At 44.5% G+C, this 27501-nt stretch overlaps 1 protein-coding gene across 1 annotated transcript in view; it reads right to left on the reverse strand.

Moving 5' to 3' along the window:
- Positions 1-7926: 7926 nt before the first annotated feature.
- LGI2 (leucine rich repeat LGI family member 2) overlaps positions 7927-27501 on the reverse strand; it is a 32589-nt gene continuing 13014 nt past the window's right edge. Inside the window, exons 7-8 of the mRNA XM_055245905.2 lie at positions 22018-22182; positions 7927-13990 (exon numbers count right to left, since the gene is read on the reverse strand). Of these exons, the coding sequence (XP_055101880.1) occupies positions 13173-13990; positions 22018-22182 (983 nt within the window). The 3' untranslated portion in view covers positions 7927-13172. The remainder of the gene's footprint in view (positions 13991-22017; positions 22183-27501) is intronic.

Consider the following 27501-nt stretch of genomic DNA (forward strand, 5'->3'; position numbering starts at 1 on the left):
GTGACCGTCAGGATTGGTGGGGAAGCTCTGCTCCATGTGGTCCTTTGGGATCCAGGTTCTTTCCATCTTTTGCTCTTCTATGCCTAAGGAACATTCAGGGAATAGCAAGGACAAGGCTGGAGTGGCTAGAGCCAAGCAAGCAAAGGAAATAGTTTAGGAGATGAGGTCAGAGAGGATGTGTGTGTGTGTGTGTGTGTGTGTGTGTAACAAAGACAGAAAGAGCAGTTTACATTCTTGTAAGCTACTGTAGAAATTTGGCTCTTGCTCTGTGAATGATGGGAAGCCCTGACTTTTCCTGAACCATCTGATCAGACTTAACACTTTAACAGGATCCCTCCAGCCACTAAGTGGAAAACAGACAAGGAGGAGTCAGGGAGGCAGCAGGGGGTCTAGTGTGGCGGCCACAACAATAATCAAGGTGGGAAACCACAGTGACTTGGGCCATAGTGGACGTGGTCAGACTCTAGACTTATCTTTAAATGCAAATACACTTTTAATTTTTTCTGCTGAGAAAGTTTATGACTTTGTTTGGCTTATCAAAAGTTGACCCTTTAAAAACTTACAAATCACTGTGTAGGCCAGTCACATTTAGATATGACCAAAGTCTTTGAGGAACCACTTAATGTCTGAGTATCATGGTAAATAGCTTCACATGAGAAGGAACTGTGTCTTTTTTGTTAAACACTGAATACTCATTGCTTGGCACACTGCATAACATACAGCTGGGCACCACCACACCCAGCTAATTTTTGCATTTTTAGTAGAGACAGGGTTTCACCATGTTGACAAGGATAGTCCCCATCTCTTGACCTCGTGATCCGCCTGCCTCAGCCTCCCAAAGTGCTGGGATTACAGGCGTAAGTGCAGGAAAGTGCAGGTATATCAATGAACACAGAGTCTGCCATAAACTCAACCTTTGTGTCACCTTCATAAGGTGCACAGCTTTCACTTTACCGTTTCTACCGTGTAGAGAACAAGAGCCCCAAGGAGAGATGGAGGTGTTCAAACGGGCTAGCCCATCCCCATTCAAGAAGCCACTGCCTCACAGGTCTCCTAGTTGTGCTTCTGTAAATCACAAGGTCATGGGCTTTTACAGTCTTCATTACTTGAGACTCAGATGGTTCAAGCTGCAGATTTCAAGGTGGTACCATGTTCGTCATCTTCCACTGTGAAAACAAAGCACACACAGGAAAGTGCTAGCTCTCCCTCCCTTAGGCAAGACACGTCATCTCTGGGTCTCCGCTTCCTACCTAGAACACAAGGGGGTCGGAGTGAGAGGCTCCAAAGGATTTCAAGCCCCCTAAACTATTCCCAGACTCAGGCCTGGTCCCACCGCACCCCCACCACGTCATAAACTCCAGAGAGAGTGGCTGGCTGGTGGCACACGAGAGGGCTCCACATCAGTGGCCACCGGCTACTCATGGGTAAGTGGGTGGTCAGCAGAAAAGGCTGGGCTTAGAGCCAGGTGCGGTGGCTCACACCTGTAATCCCAGCACTTTGTGGGGCTGAGGCGGGTAGATTGCCTGAGGTCAGGAGTTTGAGACCAGCCTGGCCAATATAATGACACCCCATCTCTACTAAAAATAAAAAAAAATAATAATAGCTGAGTGTGGTGGCAGGCACCTGTAGTCCCAGCTACTAGGGAGGCTGAGGCAGAAGAATCGCTTGAACTCGGGAGGCGGAGGTTGCAGTGAGCCAAGATCATGCCATTGCACTCCAGCCTGGGCAACAAGAGCGAAACTCTGTCTCAAAAAAAAAGAAAAAAAAAAAAAGGCTGGGATTAGACAGCCCTTCATGAAGAATGGCCTATCCAGCTTCTCATATGACCCACGCAGCAAAATAGACCCCCTCACCCTCTTGTGTCCCCTCACCCCTCACCCCACTGCCACATCTACATGCTCTCCTTGGAATGGGATTACAGAACAAAACATGGGCTCTGGAGTCAAACACATCTGGATCAGTACTTGGCACTTACAACGCTGAGGCTTTTTGCATATTTATGGATTAAAAATGGACGGTAGCCCAGTAGATAAGGGCACATCTTCTGGTGCCAGAGTTTCCTGGGTTTAAACCCAAGCTCCTCTTCCTGCTGGCTGTGTGACTCCAGACAAGTTCCTTAACTTCTCTGTGCCTCTGTTGATTCATTTGTAAAATGGGGATAATGATTGGAACTGCCTCACAGAATTTGTGAGGACCAACTGAGATAATAGCTATAAAGCCTTTAGAATAGCACCTGGCACTGGGCTAGGGCTACAGAAGGGTCAGATATGATTATTGTTTTCTCCATTTCAGGTCTTATTGGCTGTGCAAACTTGAGGGAGTTGCCTAACCTCTCTGGGCCCTGTTTTCCTGGCTTTGCCACTCTTCAGCTGTGTGACCCGGGGAAGCTCTCAACCTCTTTGTGCCTCCATTTCCACATCTGTAAAATGGGGGTATGAAAGTGGCTGCTTTGTGAAGAGTCCTGAGAATAAATGAGTTAAGGTATGTAACACTCTGCCTGGTGCCCGGTACCCTGCAAATGTCAACCAATCATTTAATCAGCATCCTTTTAGAAAATATTAATTGAGGTACACTTTGGGACTAGGCGTGCTGGGAAAAGAGTGGTGACCCCCACAGACACAGCCTCTGGAATGAGAGCTTCTTCCTGCCTTGCCTCCCACCCCAACCCATGACTTTAATGGTCATAGAAAATCTCATGTTAATTTCACATCTTTAATTTTCTCAAAGTTCAGCTAGCATTTGTTTGAACTCACTTATTTTTCCTTTACAAATGTCCATTCTTTTCCATCCTCTGGGCCAGCATGACTATAAATCATTGTCTATGATTCCATGCTTAGAAAGAGCCAGGCTAGAACCTACCATTGGAGGGTTTTACTGGGTTATTTATTGTGACAGAAAATGCAAATGCATTGGCAGTAAACATAAGGAAGAAAAAGCTACTTCAGCAATATGTGCAGAATGTAAATGCAGATGGAAATGGGGGGTTGGAGTGTCATTTTTAGTAAGTAGAGCAGATACTCCACTTCGCTGAAAATATGAAATACCAGAAAATTCTCCTGACTTTCATGTTAATGAAAGAAATGTAAAGTTGACCTGCTTCCTTTTTCAGGAGCCCAGAATGACATTATATTTCAATATAGTTAGTGCTATTCAATGTGAAAAGCTGACAAAATAGCAAATAAAAAACCTAAAAGGGAGTGTGCGGAGAACAGGGCTTTGCTGAACAACATCAAGTCCTTTCTCATCACCTGCACTGCAGAAAGATCCTCTCTTGGTGCTGCCAAATTTCCTTTTTCTGGTCTGTTTCATACCAGAAAGATCTTTTCCAAGTGGTTAAAAATATATTGTCCTGGTCTTTGTGCATAACTTGCAGACAGAGTTAGGGAACAGGGAGCCCGAGCTCCCCAGATCCACTCAAGGATAAGAAGCACTGCCTTGTCCTGAATAGTTGACATTAGACAAAAGGCTTGATTCCTACTCCTGATGTTTCCTTCCCTGTGGAGGGAGCCCGGGAGCGCAGTACTCCTGGCACAAGTCTGCAGGCCTCACTCTCCAGTCCCAATGAGGTGCGATAGGTGCAACGAGGTGAATTAGGACCAGAAACTGAACACGCTAAAACCAATCTCACCCTCTCCCTCTGGTCTGCCTGCCAAGTGCAAATGTTCATCTGCTCCTCCACACTGCAAATATGTGACCAGATATGTCAAAATGTGTGTTTCAGGGGTTGGTGTAAGGAAGCCCATCTACATGCAGATAATAAGCTGTGGTCTCCAATGTAACCCTTATCAGTCATAAAGGGTGCTATTCTGGCATATTCCCTACTTCTCAAGGGCTGCAGTGCTCAGGCAGAGAATCGGGGCTTGTGACAGGGCCATCCCAAACTCCAAGAGGTGACAAAGATGTCTCTGAGGTATCATGGATAGTCTTCAGAGCATCGTCATCTTCCTTGGGGTCAGCCACAACCCACCAAACGCAGCCTAGGAGACCTTATTGTTACTAAGAAGTCTTCTTGGCCATGGTTAAGGAAGTTAAGGTGACTACATTCCTCTTCAACATTCAATTCCCAGTCAAGACTCTGCTGAAATGCCTTCAAGAAATCTCCCTTGGTTTTTTAGCTAAATTGATTGTTTCTTCTTTTTAATTTCAATACAACTGTTTACTCACCTGGGTGCACAAATTATTTGTAGAAATGACTTCTCTCCCTTAAATAGCATGTGTGTTGTGGAAATGATGTCTCTCTCTTAAACATTGTGTATGTGTGTGTGGTGACACGTCATAGTGTGGTATGTGGATGTGTTGGTTCTTTCTTAAATTAATAGACCCATTTGGCAGCAAGCTCATTCCTATAAGCCAATAAAAATGGTGGTGTGTTAGTTATTCATTACTGCAAAACAAATTACTCCAAAACACAGCAGCTTAAAACAATAAATGCTTATTGTCTCACATAGTTTCTATGGATCAGGAATCCAGGAGTGGCATAAGTTTCTCAGGAAGTTGCAGTCAAGACATTGGCCAGGTCTGTAATCATCTGAAGGCTTGACTGGGGCCGACAGATCCACCTCCAAGTTGGTTCACTCCCATGGTGCAGACTGTTGGCAGAAGAACTCAATGTCTCCCACATGGGCCTCTCAACAGGCTGCTTGAGTATGTTCACAGCATGGTGGCTGGCCTCCCTCCAAGTGAGCAGTCCAAGACCTATTCTGGGATGTCATACACCAACACTTTTGCCACATTCTACTCCTTAGAAGCAAGTCCCTAAGCAAAGCTCATACTCCAGGGGAGGGAAACCAGGCTCCACCTCTTGAAGGGAGGGGCACCAAATAATTTGCAAGTATATTTCAAAACCACTGCAGGTCACATGGTGCAGAAAGACAGGAGCAGAGCAGAAGAATATTAAAACCTATTGAATTTATAATAGCAAGAATAAAATATATGAATGTTGGAACCTTTGGAGCTCCTTTCTCTCTATTGTCTGCCCAGGAAAACTGATATGGATAAATGTGGAAGAGAGCTGGCCAGTGGATGAAATGGTGATGTAAAGGTGAGCTTTGTGGAAGAGTGGAGAAAAGAGATTGGCACTGAAGTGGGCAGTGAAAGAGCAAGAGGCTTGTGGGAGACTTGATCTCAGAGGCAGCATTTGGATGGTTATGAACAGGCTTTCCTCTTCTTTCAGGGGCACCATAAAGATCAGAATTAATGGTATGACTATTTGGTTTGGAGGCTGTTTCATGAAGTATTACACTGTGGAGAGACTGGATCACATGGGTCCTATTATTTATTCAGGTTACATTCACACTCCCTGTGAATTCTCACCCTATGCAAACTGGCAAGAAAACGCTATTTTAAAAGATTCTTGAACGCTTTTATATCTTTCTTAAGACCTTTGTATACAGCAGTGTTCACATAGTAGGTAGTTAAAATTAGTGAGAAAGACTCAAGCAAAAAGTTTATTTGGATTTCCATATGATTTATAAGCCAAGATGCTATAATCCAAAGAGGCAGGAAAATGATGTAAACTAGAAATAAAAATATTTGTAAGTGACAATGTGTCCAGAATTCTTTGACAGGTTAAGAGAAACAAAAGCAGGATACGAGGAGAGAGTCACACCAGGGTGAGCAGAGAGTTGAGCCGGGGCCGGGGACAAGCATCAAAAGTGTCACTTCCTCTGAGGTCCCAACCCTACTTCCATAAGCTCCACAGCCCACACCACCCTTGGAAGCAAACAGTGAGATGGCAGAACTGATGGGCTGGCCACACCATCTCAAATCTCTTAGCTCCAAAACTGGAGGTGCTCATTAGGACCCTGCATTGTTTCTGCAGGTGATGGATGGTGTAAGGCAAGGCACAGAGATCTAGACTTGTTTCTCCTTCCATAACAATTGTTTCTTGGAAGAGGAAGAAAACTTAGCTGGATTTTATCTCTTTGTGTGGATTTCTGGGGTAGACACCCAGAGGTGTGTGCAGGAGCATGCTCTTTGCGGCCCACATAGAGATTCCAGCAGGTGCTGGAGATTCTGGGGTAGCCTTTCCATGACTGCCAGCCTCTTTTCCCCTGTGTTGCTTTGGCTTGCTGTCTGGCTAAAGGCAGGAGTGGGAGAAACTCACATTCCACAAGACGCTGCCTGGAGCAGAGGCCAAGAGGGTAAGGTTTGTCCAAGGCCTTCCATCTCAGCTTTGCTACCAATTTGTCAGAAAAAAAAAATCATTTGTGCCAATTAGACCCTGGTTAGGAAAGTGTTGTCCTGTCTGGGAGGCAGGTACAGAAGCCAGTTGCAAGGATAGGAGATCAATGAAAGTGACACATTACTTATGCATCCAATTCTTCTCAGCCCTCAATTTACTCTCTGAGACACAGAGAAAATAAGTGTGCTTGCCTTGCTAATGGGTACATGGTTGGCTCTGGGCAATCTATATAGAGCACTTTAGTTCCAAGATGAAATGCACTGAGATATTAGGATTAGTCTCTGCTTTAATGAGTTTCTGACTTGCAGGTTTGAAAAAATTTAGTTCTTTTCTGTATTTCTCCACAAACACAAAACAGTGATTTAATGGTAAAACAACAATGAAAAGAAACCAAGCCATTCTCTCCAAAGTGATTAAAAGGGTACTTCTCCTGACCTGACATAACTTTTCCTCATATGAATTTATTATCTGTATTCACACTCATATTCCACCGGAATGCCTTGGGTCCAGATGGATGGTTGCTTATGGTTAGTATCTATTCTGAGCAGGTAGGCATTCATACTGTTTGGTTGACGCCTGTGGTGGACAGACCTTAAGGTGACTTCTCGCACCCCTGAGTCATATTCTTGTAAAATCTCCTCTCTCTGAGGACAAAAACTGTGACCTGCTTCAAACCAGTGTAATAGAGACCAGGTGATGAGATCTTTGGTTATTGCATCTAACTGCTTCATTCATTGCACAATTAGTCACACACTGTTTTGTGACGCAGAACTTTTTTTTTTTTAAGAGATGGGAGTCTCACTCTGACACCCACGTTGGAGTGCAGTGACATGATCAGAGCTCACTGCAGCCTCAAACTCTTGGGCTCAAGGGATCCTCCTGCCTCAGCCTCCTGAGTAGCTGGGACTAAGGTGCATGCCACCACACCCAGCTATTTTTTATTTTTTGTAGAAACGGAGTCTCACTTTGTGGCCCAAGCTGGTTTCCAACTCCTGGGCTCAAGCGGTCCTCCCACCTTGGCTTATCAAATTGCTGGGATCACAGGTTTGAGCCACCGTGCTTGGAATGTGATGCAAAATTTTATCCAAACCTTGTATTGTTGACGATAGCATCATGCACTTACTATTTTCCCTCTTAACTAGATTTTAAGTCTCTTGAGGGCAAGAACTCTGTTCTTGAAGATTTTTGAAAGCCTGATAGCATATGGAAGTACTTGACACACAGTAAGCACACAGTCATATGTGATTTGGTTTCTGAGCCTTCATTTGTCCAACTAAACCAGATGGGTCTTAGATGAAGATATACCTGGCAAACACTGCATGCCTACTGTGGGCCAGGTTAGCTCCCAGACATGCAGAGAACAAGACAAAAGCTCTGTCCTCAGGAGTTCATGATGGTTCAACCCAATCAACGAAGTCTTGCAATCTCACTTCCTCCTTACCTTGTAGAATTGGAAGATATCCGAAGATTCCTAGAGTTCTTTGTCAATCTGTCAGGATTATAATTCCACAGGTCAGGCAGAGTGTAACCATGAAGCTCTTCAGTGAATTTTTAGTGAATTTTGGGTGATGTTTTAGTTTCCAAATAGAAGAAGCAAAAGACCCTTGTGGTGGTTACCTTCCATCTAAACAAAGAGTGAGCTATAAAGATACTGCTGTCCCTCGGTGGTCCATGGGTGTCCCTGCAAATCTGTGACTCAAGTGGCCATATTCATATTAAGCAGACCAGAGATCAAAACCATATTAGGCATGAACCACTTTTTATTCATAGGCTTACTGAATATATTGAATTAAGAGGCATATAGTTTGTACACCCTATTTACCAAAAAGAGCTAAATATGTATACAGCCTAAAATACATCCACTGTAGTCTGCATACTGTAAAACTTGCTTCTTTACACATAGAAACTATTCTGATTTTACCTAGGTTATGCATTTAAAATACATACAAATGGTACCAAATAGCATATTGGCCTATTTTATCACAATTCTTATACATTCCTGATAATCAAAGGGACTGATAGGGAATGCATAGTTTCCTACTGGAAAAAAAGTAGATTTTGATACAAGCAATGGAATACAGTAAGGATAATAATAACTTGGTTTAGATCTCAGTAGCTTTACAATATGCTTCTTATTTGAATGACATTACAGTTGGTTCTCTTCATTAATAACTGAGATGTTGTTAATTTTCCTGGTCATTCTACCCTCTGCTTGCCTGGCTGAGGCAAAGGAAACCATTATCCTTTTTTCCTTTTCTTCCAGTTTGTTTTTACTTTCCCAAGTTTCCTCCAGAGCCATCTGCCCACTTTGCCATTCCCCTTCCATTGCCACCCAAATCCGGACCACTTTCTAATTGCGTCATTGCATACAACTAGATTATTGTATTCCACTCCAGGAAGCTGTTGAACAGAATCTTTGGCCACTGCCTAATTAAAGAACTTCCTTCCTTCCGCAGCTGCAAAGGAGAGGCTGATACCTCTGCGGAAGAATCAGGAAGCCTAAGAGATTTTCTTTAGGTGGCAGGCAAATAGACTCCCCTCCTGCAGATCTTCATATCCCCTTCATTATACCCCAGGCCAGAGAAATTTCCACCATGAGCATTCCTGACCGCCAAACCTCTGGCATCCCACGCTGATTTCTTTCCTAAAAATACACAGACTCTCACTCCATGGGGAAGAAAAATGCAACTCTGCCATTTCCAGTGTGCTCCCTGAAGGCTGATGATGGCCGAGAGCAATTCATCACCACTCGTGCTTTCAGGTTTTGAATTTTTCCTTCACAGATCTCTTCTTGTTTATCTGGTGGACAATGTGACAAGAACCAGATGTGTCTCAACCTCAACATCCTTCCCATAGCTATGCGGGGGGAGAAATAACCAGACCAGCTAGATATCCTCCTTACAACAACAGAAAACTATTCAAAATTTCTGGACCACTTTCAAGAGTGGGGCCTTGCTTGTAAAAAGAGTGGGGCATGTAATTGCATGTTTGTTCATTGTTAAATGGACCAGTTGATTGAATGATGTCTATTCAGTGTGATTTTTCCTCTGGCTATGCATTTTCTTTTTTTTTTTTTTTTTTTTTTTTTTGAGATGGAGTCTCGCTCTGTCGCCCGGGCTGGAGTGCAGTGGCGTGATCTCGGCTCACTGCAAGCTCCGCCTCCCGGGTTCACGCCATTCTCCTGCCTCAGCCTCTCCGAGTAGCTGGGACTACAGGCGCCCGCCACCACGCCTGGCTAATTTTTTTTGTATTTTTAGTAGAGACGGGGTTTCACCGTGGTCTCGATATCCTGACCTCATGATCCGCCCGCCTCGGCCTCCCAAAGTGCTGGGATTACAAGCGTGAGCCACCGCGCCCGGCCCTGGCTATGCATATTTTATTGCACTTTTTACTTTGTCTCAAGGTGCTGCCAAATTCAAAATCATGCTAGAAATGAAAGTCTTTCTCCGGGAGAGTATAGCAGGGTGTCTGTCTTAGAAAGAAAATACAATGTCTGCCGATCAGAGGGAAAGTTCTTGCTTTGCCAGTCCCTATTGGATAACCATGGCGGGCAATTTATATAGTTTTCATGTCTATTTCCTTCTCTCTGAAATTAGAATAACACCTGCCCTGCAATAAACTTCAGAGCTATTTATGAACAAATGAGGCGAATACTAATGTGCATTGGAAAAATATAAAGCTTTGCTAAATGTGAGGTGGCCTTACCATCCACTGTCCAATAACACAGTGCTCTTCATGTCTAAGATTTATTTTTGGAGTCTTGATAATAGACTCATTCCCGACCCTATGAAGTATGGGGACAAGCCCCCTTTAAGGAAAGGCCTTAAAGCCACATGGCTGCACAGAGGGTTCAGTCCAGGAGCCTAGCCACAGAGTTCATAAAGAAGAAACAAGCTGAGCAGACGACCACCCAGTGGGTGATGGGAGGGAAAGTAGAAGAAAGATCTGCCCCCTCCTTCAAGCTGATCTCCACTGGGGACGGTCCACATATTTCTCTGCTTTGCATTTTTGCTGTTGCTTGGTTGGTTTTTTGTTTTACATTATTACTGGAATAATGCTTCTTGCAGAAATTGTTTAAAACTTCAGGGATTCTTGGGATGGAGCAGTAAGATTAATGAAGCAAAGATTTCGCCACCCTGTGCCAAGAACATCTATGCTCCTTTAGTAAGTTGGCCAGAACAAATATCTCCTCCCACAGCATAGGCGCTCTGTAGACTGCAGGCTTTAGTCTTGTATAAAATAACATTATAAAAAAGGAAAACCCGATTGCAGTTGAGTGGGTCACCCACTTCTCACACCCTACCCATCACCTGTTTAGATCGTTCTTTCACCTCCTAATTCCCCATCTGGGCTCAACAGCTCTCCCCATCCTAAGCCCAGCGTCCTGTGTTTCCTGGTTTCCCAGAATCTGGCAATGTGACCAGAATAGTGAGTGCAGGGGGTCAGTCGCTCATTTACCCTCAGAGGTACAGCTGGGAATGTGATACCTCTCTGCAGTGGCAACACTGTGAAGAGATGCCACCTTGCCATCCCTACAGGTGGCTGGAATTGGGAACATCACTTTGATCTGGCATAGTTGCTGGGACTGTCTAAATATCTCCCACAGTTTGCCAAGTACCCATTTTTCTGCCCAGGTTTGTCTGAGGGGTTCCATGCAACAGAAAGAATAGCTTGCCATCTTTAGGGCTGGAGGAATGGCAGAGCTCTTCCCCTTTCAGCTTCCAATGGGGGGACCTGGGCATTTGTAGCCTGTTCAAAGAAACCAAGAAGGCAAAAAAAAAAAAAAAAAAAAATGCAGAAGAAAAGTAATTTGCACTTAAAAATGAAAACAAACCACTTTTCTCCTGTTTGCTTGGTATTTTGTAGAAGTTTCAAGTAACAACACTACTATGTGTGGGTGAGTTCGTTCATTAAAATCCGTGGTTTCTGAGGCTGGAAGCCTCAGCCTACAGTCCCAGAATGTACCCAAGAGTGCTGATGTAACATCAATGCTTCATTCTCTGAGCGCTATTTATTGTCTCAATCTTCATTGCTTAAAGTCAGGAAACAACAAACACATTCATATTTGTGGCAAAACATCTACCTACTCATGACATGGCAAATACTCATTTTACAATAACAATACAGTGCAATATGATCGTGCTACTTTCATGGCTAGGAATGAAGTTGTTGGGTATCTCTTTCAGAGCTACCCCTAAAGGCATTCACTTTGTATTCTCTGAAGAGAACCAGCTAACCAGGCGGAACATCCACTAAGAATCTTCCACATAACCAGACCCCAGGAGCTTCCCTATTGCCCATACCAGAGAGGCCCATTTGGAAATACACCATCTGTTCTCTTGAGCACAGACCTGGAGTGTGGGGTTCAGCTTGGCTGGCTGCAAAGCTGGCCCCTACTGATCCGCCTGAGATCCCCAGCCTGCACAGGCTGATTCCACTGCCAACACATGGCCCCCAGTGAGTATGTGGGTCCTGGGGGGGTTTCCTTTGGTAAAGTACTGGGAGAGGAAGGAGTCTTCCTATCTGAGTATCTTGGGTTGTGATTTGGTGTGGGCTGCACTGGCAGCTGCAATAGCAACTCAACAAAACGGGACTGTTACACAAGCGGGGCGGAAGGCAGGTGGGCTGGCAGGGAAGTTGGTATTCGATTACTTGAAATATTAAGTTGTCCAGAGGGCAAGGACATGCACAAATCAAAGGGCCACCTCTAGGTTTCAAAGCACGTTGAGATCTGTATAAAGTCCCCTTTGACTTCGTAAAATCTCACTTCAAAAATTTTACCGAATGCTCATCAGACGGAAATAACTGTTTCATGCCTCTAAAGGATGAAATTAAAAGCACCATTCAGTCTTTGGCCTATCTGCTGGTTACCCACAAACTCAATGGGTGGGTTCCGAGAAGCAGATGAGCCATGAAGAGCATCAAACAAGCATTACTGCTCTGGCCACCACCAGGGTCAGCTTTGAACCATAAGAAAGAGGGAAAAACTCCTTTGAGTCGTTCCTGGGCCTACAGCCTGTGCTGGGTCTAGACATGTGTCACCAGAATATTGTCTTTGTGGCAGAGGAAGCAATGTCAAACATTAAATTGTTAACATATCCATGACAAGCATTCATATGAGCCAACAAAATCACCAAGGTTCTGCTATTAAGGAGGATTCAGGAAGACTGGGCATTACTTTCAGGAAACTGGGATGACTCAAAATAGCACTGCTGAGTGTTACAAGATTTTTAAACTAATAATCAGCAAATCTTTTCAGCTGACTTTTGGCTTTAAGAGTTCTTACCAAAAAGATTGCTAAAATGGAATGAGAGGGGCTCAAAGTTTGTTTTTTGTTTTTTGTTTTTGAGACAGAGTCTCGCTCTGTCGCCCAGGCTGGAGTGCAGTGGCGCAATCTCGGCTCGCTGCAAGCTCCGCCTCCCGGGTTCACGCCATTCTCCTGCCTCAGCCTCTCCGAGTAGCTGGGACTACAGGCGCCCGCCACCACGCCCGGCTAATTTTTTTTTTGTATTTTTAGTAGAGACGGGGTTTCACTGTGGTCTCGATCTCCTGACCTCATGATCCGCCCGCCTCGGCCTCCCAAAGTGCTGGGATTACAAGCGTGAGCCACCGCGCCCGGCCAAAGTTTGTTTTTTTATTTCATTATAAGAGCTGTCCCATCTTATCCAATTTTCTTCTCCCTCATTAAAAAGGGGGAAAAAAAGCATATTACATTTCTAGATGATAAGAGTAAATGCTGTACTCTTTTCTCAGAAATTACAGGCTTTAAGATGTTTTTTTAAATGGTAGAATGGGCATGTCATGCAGTTAGCCAATAAATGCAATCCCTGATTAAAATGTGAGTTCTAAAAGTTTGAAAACCTCTAACTATTTCAGTGCTTTTTAATTTCAGAGCTCTGAGCCTGACTTTGATTTGTTTGTTGACTTTTCTTGGTCCTCTCTTGCAAGAGCTAATGCTGCATGTCTTTTAGTTTCACCCACCACACCTTCACAAACTTAAGTCAACAATGATATGTTCAAAAATCTTTGTTTTCCCTTTGAAACTGGATGCAAAAAAGAAATCTCTCCTGTCGGTGGAGACAGCTGTGAATGAACGAGGCGCCTGCACATAAATCTCCTTAAACTTTTTGAATAGCTGCTTCTCTTTATCCCACTGGTATATCTGAGAGAATGTATAGTCACTCCCCAGGGCCAGGTAGTGATTATCTTTAAAAGAAAAGGGCTGCAAGGTCATGGCCCCTCGGGATGGAAGAGCTTGGATCTCCACAAACTGCTTACTGTTCCACTTCATGACCCGGGAGTCCCCGATGAAGCGGGTAAGGGAAAGGTAGAGGGTATTGTGCATTCGGAAGCTCTTCACAGCCAGTACGTCCTCCATGTTGGGGATGTCACCATGGGGGACAAACTTCTTAGAGCTTTTATTCCACTGGAGGATGATGGGGACCTGGGAGCGGCTGGACAGGATGAGATGCGATTTTCCATCGATATCAACAAACTCCGCATCCGTGTCCCTGAACCACTCGTGCAGTGACTGGTAAGAATAGAATCCTTTGCTGTTCCATTTATAAACTGTGGATAGACCAGCCTTCGAGCTGTCTGCGATGACAAAGAACGTCTCGTCGTCGATCTGAAACAGCTCGATGTCATTGGGCTTGGAAATGCGAGAGACCTCTATGTCTTGGAATTTGACAAACTTGGTCCAGCTCTCGTCGTATTTGTAAATGTGAGAGCCGCCGAAGAGCTGGGCTACCACCACAAAGACCTGATCATCGATGAGAATGGCCTTACAGCCCACGATGGACTGACCTGTGCTCCAAAATAAAGGAGAGGAGATTAGTGCAACTACAGCTAAAAACACATCTCCACTTGTACTCTTATACACTGCTGGTGGGAGTGTGAAATGGCACAGCCACTATGGAAAACAGTATGGTGATTCCTTGAAAAATTAAACATGGAATTACCCTATGAACCAGCAATTCCACTTCTTGGTGTATACCCAAAATAACTGAAAGGAGTGACTCAAAGAGATATCTGTACACCTAATGCTATAGACCAAATGTTTGTGCCCTCTCCAAATGCATATGATGAAACCTCATCTCCAGTGTGATGGTATTCGGTAGTGGGGCATTTGCGAGGTGATGAGGTCATGGGAGCAGAGTCCTCAGGAATGGGATTAGTGCCCTTCCAACTCCCTCTGCCCTTTCACCACATAGACACAGCAAAGAGGTGGCCAGCTATGCAGTGGGTTCTTGCCACATACCAAATCTGCCAGTGTCTTGATCTTGGACTTTCCAGCCCCAGAACTATGAGAAATAAATTTCTGTTGCTTATAAGCCACTCGGTCTATGGTATTCTGTTGCAGCAGCCCAAACAGACTAAGTCACTTACAACATCATCCTTCACAATAGCCCAAAGGTGGAAGCAACCCAAGTTGCTTCAATGGATGAAGAGATAGACAAAATGTGGCATATACATAAAATGGAATATTATTCAGCCCTAAAAAGGAAGAAAATTCTGACATATGCTACAACATGGATGGACTTTGAGGGCATTAGGCTAAGTGAAATAGCCAGTCACAAAAAGAGGAATAGTATATGATTCCACTTATATGAGGTACCTAGAGCAGTCAGATGCATAGAGACAGAAAGGAAAGGAGTGGTTTTCAGGGGCTGTGGGATGGGGGAAATGAGGAGTTGTCATTTAATGGCACAGAGCTTCAGTTTTTCAAGATGAAAAGCGCTTGGAGGTTAGTTGTACAACAATGTGAATGTACCTAACGCTACTGACCAGTATACTAAAACATGGTTAAGATAGTACATTTTGTGCTATGTGTATTTTGCCACAATTAAAACAATTTTTTTTTAATTGTTTAAAAATGTGCCTCCATAGAAATGGCCGCGTGAGGTCATCAGGGCCTCTGGAGTCCTCAGAGGCAGGCATACAATTCAGGAAACTCACTAATGTACCAAGGGAATTATCATCATGCTTTTAAATAAAGCTACATTAATTAGCTTGATTTAGCCATTCCACAATGTATACATATTTCAAAACAACATTTTATACACAAATAAATAGATACAATTTTAATTTGTCAGTTAAAAAAATGTGTATCCTTGAAAAAAAAAGTATTTCCTGACTCCATATGGCAGAAGGAGGCAGTTAAACAGGCTTCTCCTGGGGCGGTGGGGGGTCGGGGGGGTAAGGGATGGTGAAAAGGCAGGAGTGAGGTCTCAGAGGGAGGAGAAAAAGATCTCTGAGTGTTCTTGAAGACATTTGGGCTCTTTTGATTTCCAGAGCCAAAGGAAGCCAAGTGGAGGCAGAAAGAGTAGGGTTAAACCTTATGACACAGACCAGGTGGCCCTGCACCTTGTAAGCTTTCTGACCCTGTGCCGGTTAACCCAACTCTCTGTGCTCAAGTTCCTCATTCGTAAAATGAGATTGAAGATGCTGCCAGCACTGATCTTACAAGTGACTGTAAGGATGAAATGAGATCATTCATGGCAAGCGTTTTTAGCATGGAGCACTGGCACCTAGGGGGTGATTGATCATTAGTGGCTATCATTATTGGACAATTGAAGCAATTGTCACGATAATCACAAGCCCTTGCCCCTTAGTGCTTGCCCACAGTGGGCATGCATAAATATCTAAAGGAGCGATAGTCTGATCTAGCTCAGGCGTCATAAAACTAAGACTTTGCAGAGACAGGGGATCATTTTCCGTGGTGACTCTCCTCTCTGGCTCACCTCCCACCATCTCTTCTCACCCTGCACCCAGATGCCCCCCAGACCTCCCCATTCCAGAAGACCAACCACTAAGCAAAGGACCACCTACAAGACCACTGATCCTCCATCTAGATCATTCGATTAAAGGTTATTTCTTTCCTTTAATTTTCTAGGCAATTTGGACCAAAGTGAATTTGGCCAGAATCGCAAATTCTAAGGATGATTCCATTTCTATCCTAAGGATTGGCCTTGGGGGCTGACACTGGGTGGTTTTCAGAGTGGCATTTACTTTTCTCTTTCACCATTCTGGCCTTCCTGCAAGGACCTAATCCCTTTTCCATGTTTAAAACTAATTATTGCATTGTTTTTCCCTGAGGATATGTGTGTTAAATGTTTACCAGAGCAAATTTTGAAAATACTAAGAGGTAAAACTTAAAAAGTGTGTAGGTATGATCAGGCACTATTCTAAGCACTTTACATGCATTTACTTATTTAATCCTTACAACAACTATATGAGGCATATACTATTCTTAGCGTCATCATCATCCCCATTTTATAAAGGGTAAAACTGAGGCACAGAGAAGTTAAGTAATTTATTAAAAGTCACACAGCTAGTATGTGGTAGAGACTGAGATTTAAATTCAGATAATTTGGCCTCAGTCTATACTCTGCTACCAAAGAACCAAAAAGCACAAAGAAGAAAATACAAACCAGTTGTACTATAAAAGTGAAATAACACTTAAGATCTTGATATATTATTTAATTTTTAATCTATGCACATATTCAAATATTCTTTTTTTAAAAACTGGGGTTGATGTTATCCATAGATATTTTATAATCTACTTTTTTTTCACTTGGTGCCCATGCTGTGAACATTTCCTCAGGTTGATGATTCTTCAACAACTTGATATTGACACTACACAGTATCCCATTGCATGGATGCACCATATTTTACTTAATTAACGCTCTACTGTTGGGCATTGCTATTATTTCTAGCTTTTCCTTATTGTAAAATAACATTTCCTTTAAAATATTGTTAAATAACGTTTTGATACCATCTGGCAGTGTTCTCAAGTGTAAGAATTGCTGGGGCAAATGTTGTGCCCATTTTTAAGCTTTTGGGTTTTAACTGCCAAGCTGCTCTTCAAAAGCGGCATTGATTTCCATCCTGCCAGCACTAATTGAGAGTGCGGGCTCCTCGTCCCCTTCTTGAGCACCTGGCTATGGAGGCCACCGACCCCCAGAAGCATCCTAGAGATTTGTCTGTCACAGGCAAAGGACTGTGTGAAACAGAAGGAATTCCTTTCCTGGAGATGCTCTGTAACATACTCTGTCCAGGTTAGCATGGAGTTGTCAGTAGCAGACAAATCACTGTGTGTGTGTGTGCGTGTGTGTGTGTGTATGTGTGTGTGTCTGTATGTGTATGTAGGAAGAGGGATTACAGGTTGGAACATACTTAGCCTGCAGAAATCAAAAGGCGAACAAAATAAACCAAAATTGGGAAAGCCGAGATGAGGCGTAGAGAGAATAAGGGGAAGCGAACTTCAGAGTGAACATGACCATGGGTTCCTCTCTCTCCCCTGAGGCACAGGGACAGCTGGAGCCGTCCCTTTGGCAACATGGTCACCAGGCCTGCAAAGGAGGAAGTGCATGGATTGAGAAAATCCTGCCCTGCCCTTGTCCACTTGGGGACCACCCCATGGCCAAACAAGATGTCAAATGAAGTATGCACAGCACAGGGATGGAGAATGGTCCACATTTACCTCGTGCTTCTTGTAGGCAAGTAGCACCTAGGGCAGTGTCCTTGCCTACCCACGTGTGCTATCGGCCTTTCCCTCATGCCAGGCTCAATGCCAGCTACCGAGAGACAGCTCCTCTCCTCCCTCCATGGAGCGGTCCCCCTTCCTTCTGTAGCACCACCTTCTACCTCCTTCAGGGAAGTCTGCTGGTCTCTGCATTCCCTACGCTCATGCAAGTTGTGGAGCAGTTTTAATGGAAATCAAAAAGGTAGAGTCTGTGGGGGGAAAAGGAGGCTTGCTCCTATTTTACCCCCATTAAATCCTTATAGTATTGGCCAGACACGTTGTCTCACACCTGTAATCCTAACACTTTGGGAGGCCAAGGTGGGTGAATCACCTGAGGTCAGGAGTTCAAGAACTCCATGGCCAACATGGTGAAACCCCGTCTCTACTAAAAATACAAAAATTATCCAGGCATGGTGGTGTGTGCCTGTAATCCCAGATACTCAGGAGGCTGAGGCCAGAAAATCGCTTGAATCTGGAAGGTGGAGGTTGCAGTGAGCCGAGATCACACCACTGCACTCCAGCCTGGGCGACAAGAGTGAGACTCTGTCTCAAAAAAAAAAAAAAAAAAAAATCCTTATAGTATTTCCCTAAGTCCAGTACTATGCTGATCCCATTTTACAGATAAAGTGGAAATTCCTAAAATCTCCACTTTACAGATGAAAGGGGCTCATGCACATTAAATCACTTGGCCATGGCCACCAGCTAGTAAAGGCTGGAGCCAGGATGGTCAAAAGCCAGTCTGATGTTGGAACTCATTTCTTGGGCTTGGTGGTGCAAAGAGGAGCTGGGTGGGCTTCATGTCATGGCTGCCGAGCTATGGGATGATTCAGACTTGGAGACTGAGGGGCTGAGGAATCTTTGGAAACTAACAAGGTCCAGCAGGGCTCTGGCCCCAGCCACACTCACTCGGATCGCACTGACTTCCTCCCCACCAGCTCTGTGGCCTCCGTTGGGTCCAGGCCATGCTTGCTTGCCTGGATTCTGAATTCTTGCCATAGCCTCTTAGCTAGCCACTGTGCTTCGACCTTTCTGCCCTCACTCCAAAAGGCTATGTTTGACCCGGTAGCTGGACACAATCCAGCCTCTTAGCCAGGTACCTGCATCCTCCTGCCGCTGCACAAAACCCTCCATGGCTTTGCAGGACATTCAGAGGAAAAGCCAAGTCCTTCCTAGGACCTGTGAGACTCCATGATGAGCCTTTCTGACTTTGGACTCATCAACTGCAACTCCCCCCTGGCTCATCTGGCTCATGCCAAACCATCCCCCTGGATGTTCTTCAAACAGGAAAGATGCTCTCCTGCCTCTACCTTTGGACTTGCTGCTCCCTTTGCCTGGAATGCTCTCCCCCCTCTTCATGGGAACCAATCCCTGCAATCCCACAGGTCTTATTCAAGTAGCACCTTCTTGATGAGGCCTCTCCTGGACCCTCTACCCAAGCCTTCAAATCCTCCCACACACAGTACTCCACATCTTCCTTCTTCACTTTATTTCCCCTCCTTAGTACCTTTCTGTCTGATGTGTTTTTTTAAATACTACAATTAATTTTACAATAATTATTACAATACGAATATTCTTCCTATTGTCTCTTTCTCCCATTAGAATGAGAACTCCTGAGGGCAGAGGTTTTTTTGTTTTGTTTTGTTTTTTTGAGATGGAGTCTCACTCTGTCGCCCAGGCTGGAGTGCAGTGGCATGATCTTGGCTTGCTGCAACCTCTGCCTCCCGGGTTCAAGCAATTCTTCTGCCTCAGCCTCCTGAGTAGCTGGGACTACAGGCGCCTGCCACCACGCCCAGCTAATTTTTGTATTATTAGTAGAGACGGGGTTTCACCATATTGGCCAGGTTGATCTCAAACTCCTGACCTCGTGATCCACCTGCCTTGGCCTCCCAAACTGCTGGGATAACAGGCATGAGCCACCATGCCTGGCCAGAGTTTTATCTAGTTTATTCACTGCTGTTTCCCCAGCACCAAGAACATGCCTGGCTCAGAATAAGTGTTCAAGAAATCTTTGAGAACGAATGAATAGATTTAAGAATGCCACCAGCTGCAGTATATCAGAAGGGCAGGAGTTCAAGACCAGCCTGGCCAACATAGTGAAACCCTGTCTCTACTAAAAATTAAAAAATTAGCCGGGTGTGGTAGCAGGTGCCTGTAGTTCCAACTACTCAGGAGGCTGAGGCAGGAGAATCGCTTGAACCCAGGAGGTGGAGGTTGCAGTGAGCCGAGACTGTGCCACTGCACTCTAGCCTAGGCAACAGAGCGAGACTCCATCTCGAAAAAAAAAAGGAAAAGAAAAAAGAAAGACAGGGCTGTCCTACCAAGGTCAACCTGGGACAGAAAACCAGTAGGGTACAACCATGAGAAAACCCGGGCTCAGCCCTGAATAAACAGTGGGTGACTGGACACGCCTAAGCCTTGACCTCATCATTTGTAAGGTTTTGAAAAGGATGGCAGCTTGGAGAAGCGCCCACTCTGTGCACTCAATCCTCATAGCATCCACCTGAGGCACATCCACTCCCCATTTCCCAGATGAGAAAACCAAGCCTCAAAGGCACGCGTTCTTCCTAGACCACGGCAGAGCTGGGAGTACAATCCATGTGCATCAGTTTTCAAAACCTGAACTCTTTCTAGTATGTATGCCTCCTCTCTCTAAAGAAGAGCGCTTTTGTCCTCTAACCTATGGGCAGGTGTAACTCCAAGGGCTGTTATGAGCTTCCAATGGGATAAACTAGGCCCTGGCGCCTCAGAGGCTCACTGTCAACATCGGCATTGGAACTTGTTCAAGAGCAAAGCTCAGCCAGGAACGGTGGCTCAAGCCTATAATCCCAGCACTTTGGGAGGCCAAGGCAGGAGGATCCCTTGAGCTCAAGAGTTTGAGACCAGCCTGGGCATCATTGCGAGACCCTGTCTCTACAAAACATAAAAAATTAGCTGGGTGCAGTGGTGTGTGCCTATAGTCCCAGCTACTTGGGAGGCTGGGGCAGGAGGATCCCTTGAGCCCGGAGTTCCAGGTTGCAATGAGGCAAGATTACATCACTGCACTCCAGCCTGGGTGACAGAGTAAGAGGCTGTCTCAAAAAAAAAAAAAAAAAATCCAAAAAAAACAAAAAACAAAAAACAGCAAAGCTTCACTCTGTTCCCATCTCCTACCAGAGAGGAGGAGAAAAGGCAGAGAGGCCAGCTCATCCTCCCCTCCTATATCTTCCATGTCAGGATAAAGGGGGAAGCACAAAACCACGTGGACAGGGACTCACTTCCTCATCTCTCTTGTTCTTGGCTTCCACAGCAGGTTCACCTGTGCTACTCTGTGCTGAGTCTGCACTTCCAAGAGCGTTACTCTCCGGAAGGTGAGCTCAGCACAGGGAGGCCAGATGGCCCGACGGTGGCCAGCTCATCTGAAATGGCATCCCCGGAGCATCCGATGTACATCTCACACCGAGATACACTGTGAGATAAGGCTCATTAGCAGCTCTCCCTGCCTCCCCACACCCCTGTACCTTCTGGGAAGCCACTTGGTGCTTGGGAGACTCTTAGGAGCCTCCCAACCCAGAAATTCTTGCTTCTTGCTACAACAGTAAAACGCTGCTCTAAGGCCACTTCAGGAACCTCTCAAGGAAACCCTCTCTTGGGGTGATAATCAGACCTTTGTGGTACTGTTTACACAGTATTGTTATCAGATTGCACGTTGATAAATGAGGAGTCGTTCAAAGGTTATTTCAAAAGCAAGTAGACAGTCCACATTTAGTAGAGCTAAGGCACTGGGATCCCATGATGGCACTGAAAGAAGCGTTAACTAATTCATATCCCAAATGCCTAATTTAGGGATCCATTTATTCTTATTTCGTATGTACTTACTAAAAGAAAGCAGTGATCACTAGGACTTAGCAAAGGGCACTAGGAACAAACTATAGGGTATGTGTGTGTGTGTGTTTGTTAGCATATTAGTTAACAATCAACTTAATGAAAGTCAAAGCATCATTTAGCTGCTACAAAGCTGGTGCAGATTTGGGCTCCCATACTGCTCAGGACAAGGGATTCTCAGTGTGACTTCTCACCACTACCAGAAAATGCCTCCCACCACGTGCAACCCGTGAATGATCATCAATAATAAGCAGGGTCACTACCTGAGGTTTCCACTCTCCCAGTAATGGACCACACCAAGACAAAGACTGGAGACACCCAGAGGGTAGGCTCTAACCAGGTTAGAGAGCCGAGCTCTCCCTCAATACAGAGGACATTCCTCCTCCCACGGGCTTGCGGCAATGCCGAAATTAGTTCAACACATCTGATCAAAGCCACAACACACCTGTAATGTTGTCATAGCTCCGGAAATTCATTTCGATGTGGTCCCACTCCAGCACCATGCAGTTCTCCATGCTGGGCTGCGCGATGGCCACGTACACATCATTCTTGGAGTAGAACGTATCCACTGAAACCGACTGGTAGGGTAAAGTCTGATGAACAACAAAATCTGGGAATGGGGTTTAAAAAGAAAAGGGTTCATAAAATCTCCTGCAGGGATTATCAACCACCATCACCTTTCCGTCATCCCATCAGCTCTGAAAAGGACTGGGGAGGAGGAGGAGGACAGGAGAGATGCAACACAAACATCACAGCGTATTTTACTCTGGGACATTCCAGAAAGAGTCCTGGCTTGCACAGGATTATCAGACAGAATGCACAGCTTCTAGTACAGCTTCCTGTGGAGAAACAGCTTCCCGAGTTCGGCTAAAGGATCTCAGAGTTTTAAACATATTTGGTGAGACTTGGCTTTCAAAGTGGTGAGACGGACAGGACGCTGCACAGCAACATTCTCAAAACTGCCATGCAAATCACTCTGTGACAAGCGGGGGCCGCGGTCCAGTGAGTTTGGAAAATGCTGTACTTCCAGCTCTCTCAGAACAGCCCCTGTAGGGAAGAAGTCTGTTTTTTGTTTGATGTGGTGCTTCTCAAACTTACCTGACCCTTTATCTGCAGTTCTTATAAACCCTAGCTTAGGATTACCTGTCAGCAGACAACCCCACTGCACGTTCAGAATGAATGGTACACTCCCCAAATGGCACACTGAACATTGGAAACCAAACCAAACCCTCTGCTACAGTCTCAAGGGTATTATGGTTCCTACCCACTTAGCCTAGCACAAAGTGAGTGCTCAATACATGTTACCTTTTAGAGGTGCCCCTCCTGTCATTCTGGGGGCAGAGTAGGTGCTTACTGAATACTGATTGGCTAAACCAGTGTGAGTGGACTGGCCTTGCTTCTCAGCCCACTCTAAAGACTACAGGGGAGGGGATGGAGGCTGAGTGGTGCATGAAGATGTGGGGAGAAGGAGAAGAAAAGAAGAGGCTGCCTCTGCAGCCCAACAGGCAGGAGGTGACTGAGGGAGAGTGTGGACAAGTGGCTCTAGTGGACGGGGAACCTTCCCATCCCCAAGTCCAGAGCAGGACATCCTGGTGAAGGGCTGGGGCTCGGAGATAAGACAAACTGGGCTTCTGATTCAGGATTATTTCAAAAGCAAGTAGATCGTCCATATTTAGTAGGGCTAAGGCACTGGGATCCCATGACGGCACTGAAAGAAGCACTTTTAGTTACATGACCTTTGACAAGACAATTGAGCCTCAGGTTCTTTTTTCACCTGTAAAATGAAGGTGGTGTCTATTTCATGAGGTTGCCGTAAAGACTATATGCAAGCGTACATGTAAGTATATACTGCAGTGCTATGGTGATCACTCAGTACTTGACGTACGCAACAATGATAGTATTCAGTTGCCTACTTGAAGACTTAGGGAAGAGTCACGGCTCTCCCTCAATCCCCTCCCACCGCCAAAATAATAGTTGCTTGGTCAAAGATAAATAAACAGAAAAAAGTGAACCTCTGTTCACTCCTGTTGGCACTGGCAGTGCCAACAGTGTAGAAGCCAGAAAGCATGTGTTCACTGCACAAGACTTTGCTGGTTTCTGTGTTCACACGTAGACAGAGAAAGGGGAAATGGCAGCAGTCATCATGTGCTCCCTCTTCTAGGGATATAAAAGGACTTGGAGAATACAGCTGCTTTCTTTTAATTACAACCAAGATGGCTATAAACTCCTCTCCTACATCTCCGGTTGCATTCGACTAATCCGAGTCTGCCAAAGGTTCTAAGCACTCCCATGATGCCCATAACTCACTCACCTCCTCCCTCCCATTAGCCTCCCTACTGCACTCTGAATTCTCAGAAACATGAGCATTTGCTTAAAAAGGCAGGCTGTTTAAAGTGTAGACTAGAAAGTTTCCGTTTTTACTGAAGAATCCCAGGATGAAAAGGAGCTGTCACAGTGCAGAGCATTTTACAAATCTAGCCTTTCGTAGCCCTGTTTTAATCTATTTTCCCCATACAGTGGTTTCACAATATTTTCTATATACTATCTGGCATAACACAGATTGTTAAATCATCTGAATTACAAATCTAACTCTTAGTAGAAGACCCCACCCCACCCCCCAAAAAAAGGGAGGAGAAGGAGGAAGAAGAGGAAGAGAAAGAAAAAAGAAGAACGAGGCCAGGCAAGATAGGCAAGATGGCTTGTGCCTGTAATCCTGGCAGCTTGGGAGGCCAAGGCAGGAGGACTGCTTGAGGCCAGGAGTTTGAGACCAGTCTAGCTGACATAGCAAGACCTTCTCTTTACTAAAAATTAAAAAAATTAGCCAAGCATGATGGCGCATGCCTGTAGTCCCACCGCACTGGAAGCTGAGGTGGAAGGATCAATTGAGCCCAGGAGTCTGAGGTTGCAGTGAGCTATGATTGTGCCACTGCACTCTAGAGAATGAAAAGAAAATGATTGATGCATATATGTTTGTGGGTATCAGAGAAGAGGACCAGAGGAATTTAAATATCTTCTCCCACCCCCAGTTAAATTTACTTCTCACAAACAGCAAAAGCACGTTCTTGTGGAAAGATCTCAGAAATACACATATTGATGTGACATCAATTTACTAGTGTTAAAATATTAATGGCACTCTGCAAAAAGAACTGCCACTTCCATTCACACTGGATTAAGTTCATGATGTCAGTGGGACTTACAATTTAGGCCTTTCTCCCAGTGGAATCAACAGATTTTTACATAGCTATTTATAGCACTTGCAGAAAATAAATTATACATGATGCCGATCCTGCTGGGAGAGAAACTGCACATTAATGCATTATTTCTCTTTGCATTTTCATCAGCCCTGAAAAGGGGAAGCTAACAGGACAATTAGGATGCAAAATTCACTTCCTCTAAGGAATTTAGTGAACTACCCACCTAACACAAGGAATCATCGGTAGGTAACAGGGACTTTTGAGGTGGTTAAAAATAGACTTGAAGGGGAGGGTTCAAGAGCTGATTGATCTAAAGACCTGAGACAGCCCAATGGTGGCTTTGTGGTATCAATTACACCCCTTGGCCAAGGAATAGAATGGTAACAGTACTTTCCACTGTCTGGGAAAAAACAGTGAGACAGGAGAAAACTCACCCCTTTTCTGAAAATTTGAGTTGAAAAGGAAAACAACCGTATCCAGAAAATGTGCTTCTTTCTAAACCTTTGGCAAGAATACGATAACTGTACCATGAACTCTCGAATTTGACTTTCCATTTTCCCTCCATTCTCATTTGTTCCCCCCACCCCACGCCCCTACTCCCCATCTAGCTTTTAATGAAGCAACAGAGGCTGAGGTTTGATCTGAACAGAAGATATGAACCCCGAACACTCAACAATTTGTTGACATAGTTCTTACATGGCAGGACCTATATTTGGGGGTGGGTCACAACTTTGTTGCACCATTTTTTTCCCCATGGAAGAAACTATCAAAAAAAGCCTCATCTCTGTTTGTGAGTCTTGAAGGGATAAAACCATAGCAAAGCCAGAATTATCATCTCCCTCTCACCAGAAAGCCTAGCGCTGACTTTCTAAAGTTTAGTAGGAAGCTTGTTCGTGAAGACAAATACTGCATAAGACAGAGAAGGCTCTAAAATGTGTTAAGGCCTCTTGCTGCTCCATGTTGGGATGAGGACAGGTTACCTCAGTTCCAAGCTACCACCATTCCAATAACAATTCTCAGAGCCTGGATCACTTTCATAACCATCCCCAGGGCCCTAAGTTCAGAAAATATGCTTTCTTGTAGAAATTATTTCCTATTCCCACGGCCCTCTAGCCCATTACTTCCATCAGAGATTAGCTAAGTTTCTCCACACTATGGCCAGGTGTGAAGACAACAATGGAAAATCTGCAAATTTCACCTTGGCGTTTCAAGAACTCTCCAGAGAAAATGGAGAAAAGGTAGTGAGAAGTCTCAGTGAGCTTTGGTTTAGCTTTGGTTTAATTCAATTTAATTTAATTTAGCATTTAATGCCAAATAGTCTTGAATGCCCAACCTTTTGGTGCAAATGTTATTGACTATGACCTCTGATTTATTGCCCTTGCCCTAAAATACAATAAATTAACCTCCTGGTGGCCTCAGCTGACTCTGGGGCACCTGCCAATTACACAGCTGAATAAGCCCGTATTTGATGATGAAAGGAAAAGTCATTTCTGTGAGATTTCAGGTTGTCTATCAGAAAAGAATAGAACTTGCAGGGTCCCTTATTTACAAACAAAGACACCTAGAAATGATCTTTACTTTGAGGGTTTTTGTTTATTTGTTGGAAGGTGGTAGCGGGGACTGGCCTAAATGTGGTATTTTGTTCTTGGAGTTTTGGTGTCTTTTGAGTTCCTGTAACTATTTTCTGTTTCTTATTCCTGCTGCTTCTCCTGACATGACTTGAGGCTTTGTAGATATCAGCTCTCAGTCTGAATGTTTATTTTTATAAATCGGGTAAGCAGGTTTCATACAGTGGCCTGATCATCTCTCTGGCTTTAGAAGCTGTAGAAACCCCACCTAAGCCTTTCCCATGGAGATACTCACCAATACCTTTGGCCCCATGTTGTGACAGTGGAGGCAGTTAGTATTTTGGTTTTATCTTATAACCTGAAAAATGTATAAACTGAAAGTTTGTGGCAGGCCCTGGAAAACAAAATCAAACTTTCTTTACATCTTTCCCTCAATATGAGTTGTTTCCTTTTGATAACTAGTTGTTAACTTTTATTTTCTATTTTGCCATTGGTTATAATTTACCTAGTTATCTCTTCTTACATGGGACTCTGAAAGTCGTTTGTGGGTTTAAAAGTCTGGTGTTTGGGCCAGGCGCAGTGGTTCATACCTGTAATCCCAGCACTTTGGGAGGCCGAGGTGGGTGGATGATGAGGTCAGGAGATCGAGACCATCCTGGCCAACATGGCGAAACCCCGTCTCTACTAAAAATACAAAAATTAGCCGGGTGTGGTGGTGCACACCTGAAATCTCAGCTACTCAGGAGGCTGAGGCAGGAGAATCGCTTGAACCCAGGAGGTGGAGGTTGCAGTGAGTCGAGATCATGCCACTGCACTCCAGCCTAGGTGAAGAGTGAGAATCTGCCTCAAAAAAAAAAAAAAAAAAAAAAAAAAATTCTGGTGTTTGTTAGTTAAATGTCCAATGAACATCTGCCTAAAGCAAGAGAACAGTCTCAACTGAGTAATTTAGGCCACCCTGCACTGGCCTTCTACGAAACCTAGACGGATTTGAAAATGTTCTCCTGCCAAACCCACAAGTTTATACTTTGACTTAAGAAAATGAAACCCTTAGAGAAATTTGAATTTTGTAAAGAAGAAAAAATAAAGCCAGGGCAGTTAACAAAAATTCTCCCAGACTTTTGAGATATTTTCCTTACCACATCGATTCATTTCTTTAGAATGTTTAAA

The sequence above is a fragment of the Symphalangus syndactylus genome, chromosome 16, assembly GCF_028878055.3.
Source record: "Symphalangus syndactylus isolate Jambi chromosome 16, NHGRI_mSymSyn1-v2.1_pri, whole genome shotgun sequence".
Classification (NCBI taxonomy): Eukaryota; Metazoa; Chordata; class Mammalia; order Primates; family Hylobatidae; genus Symphalangus; species Symphalangus syndactylus.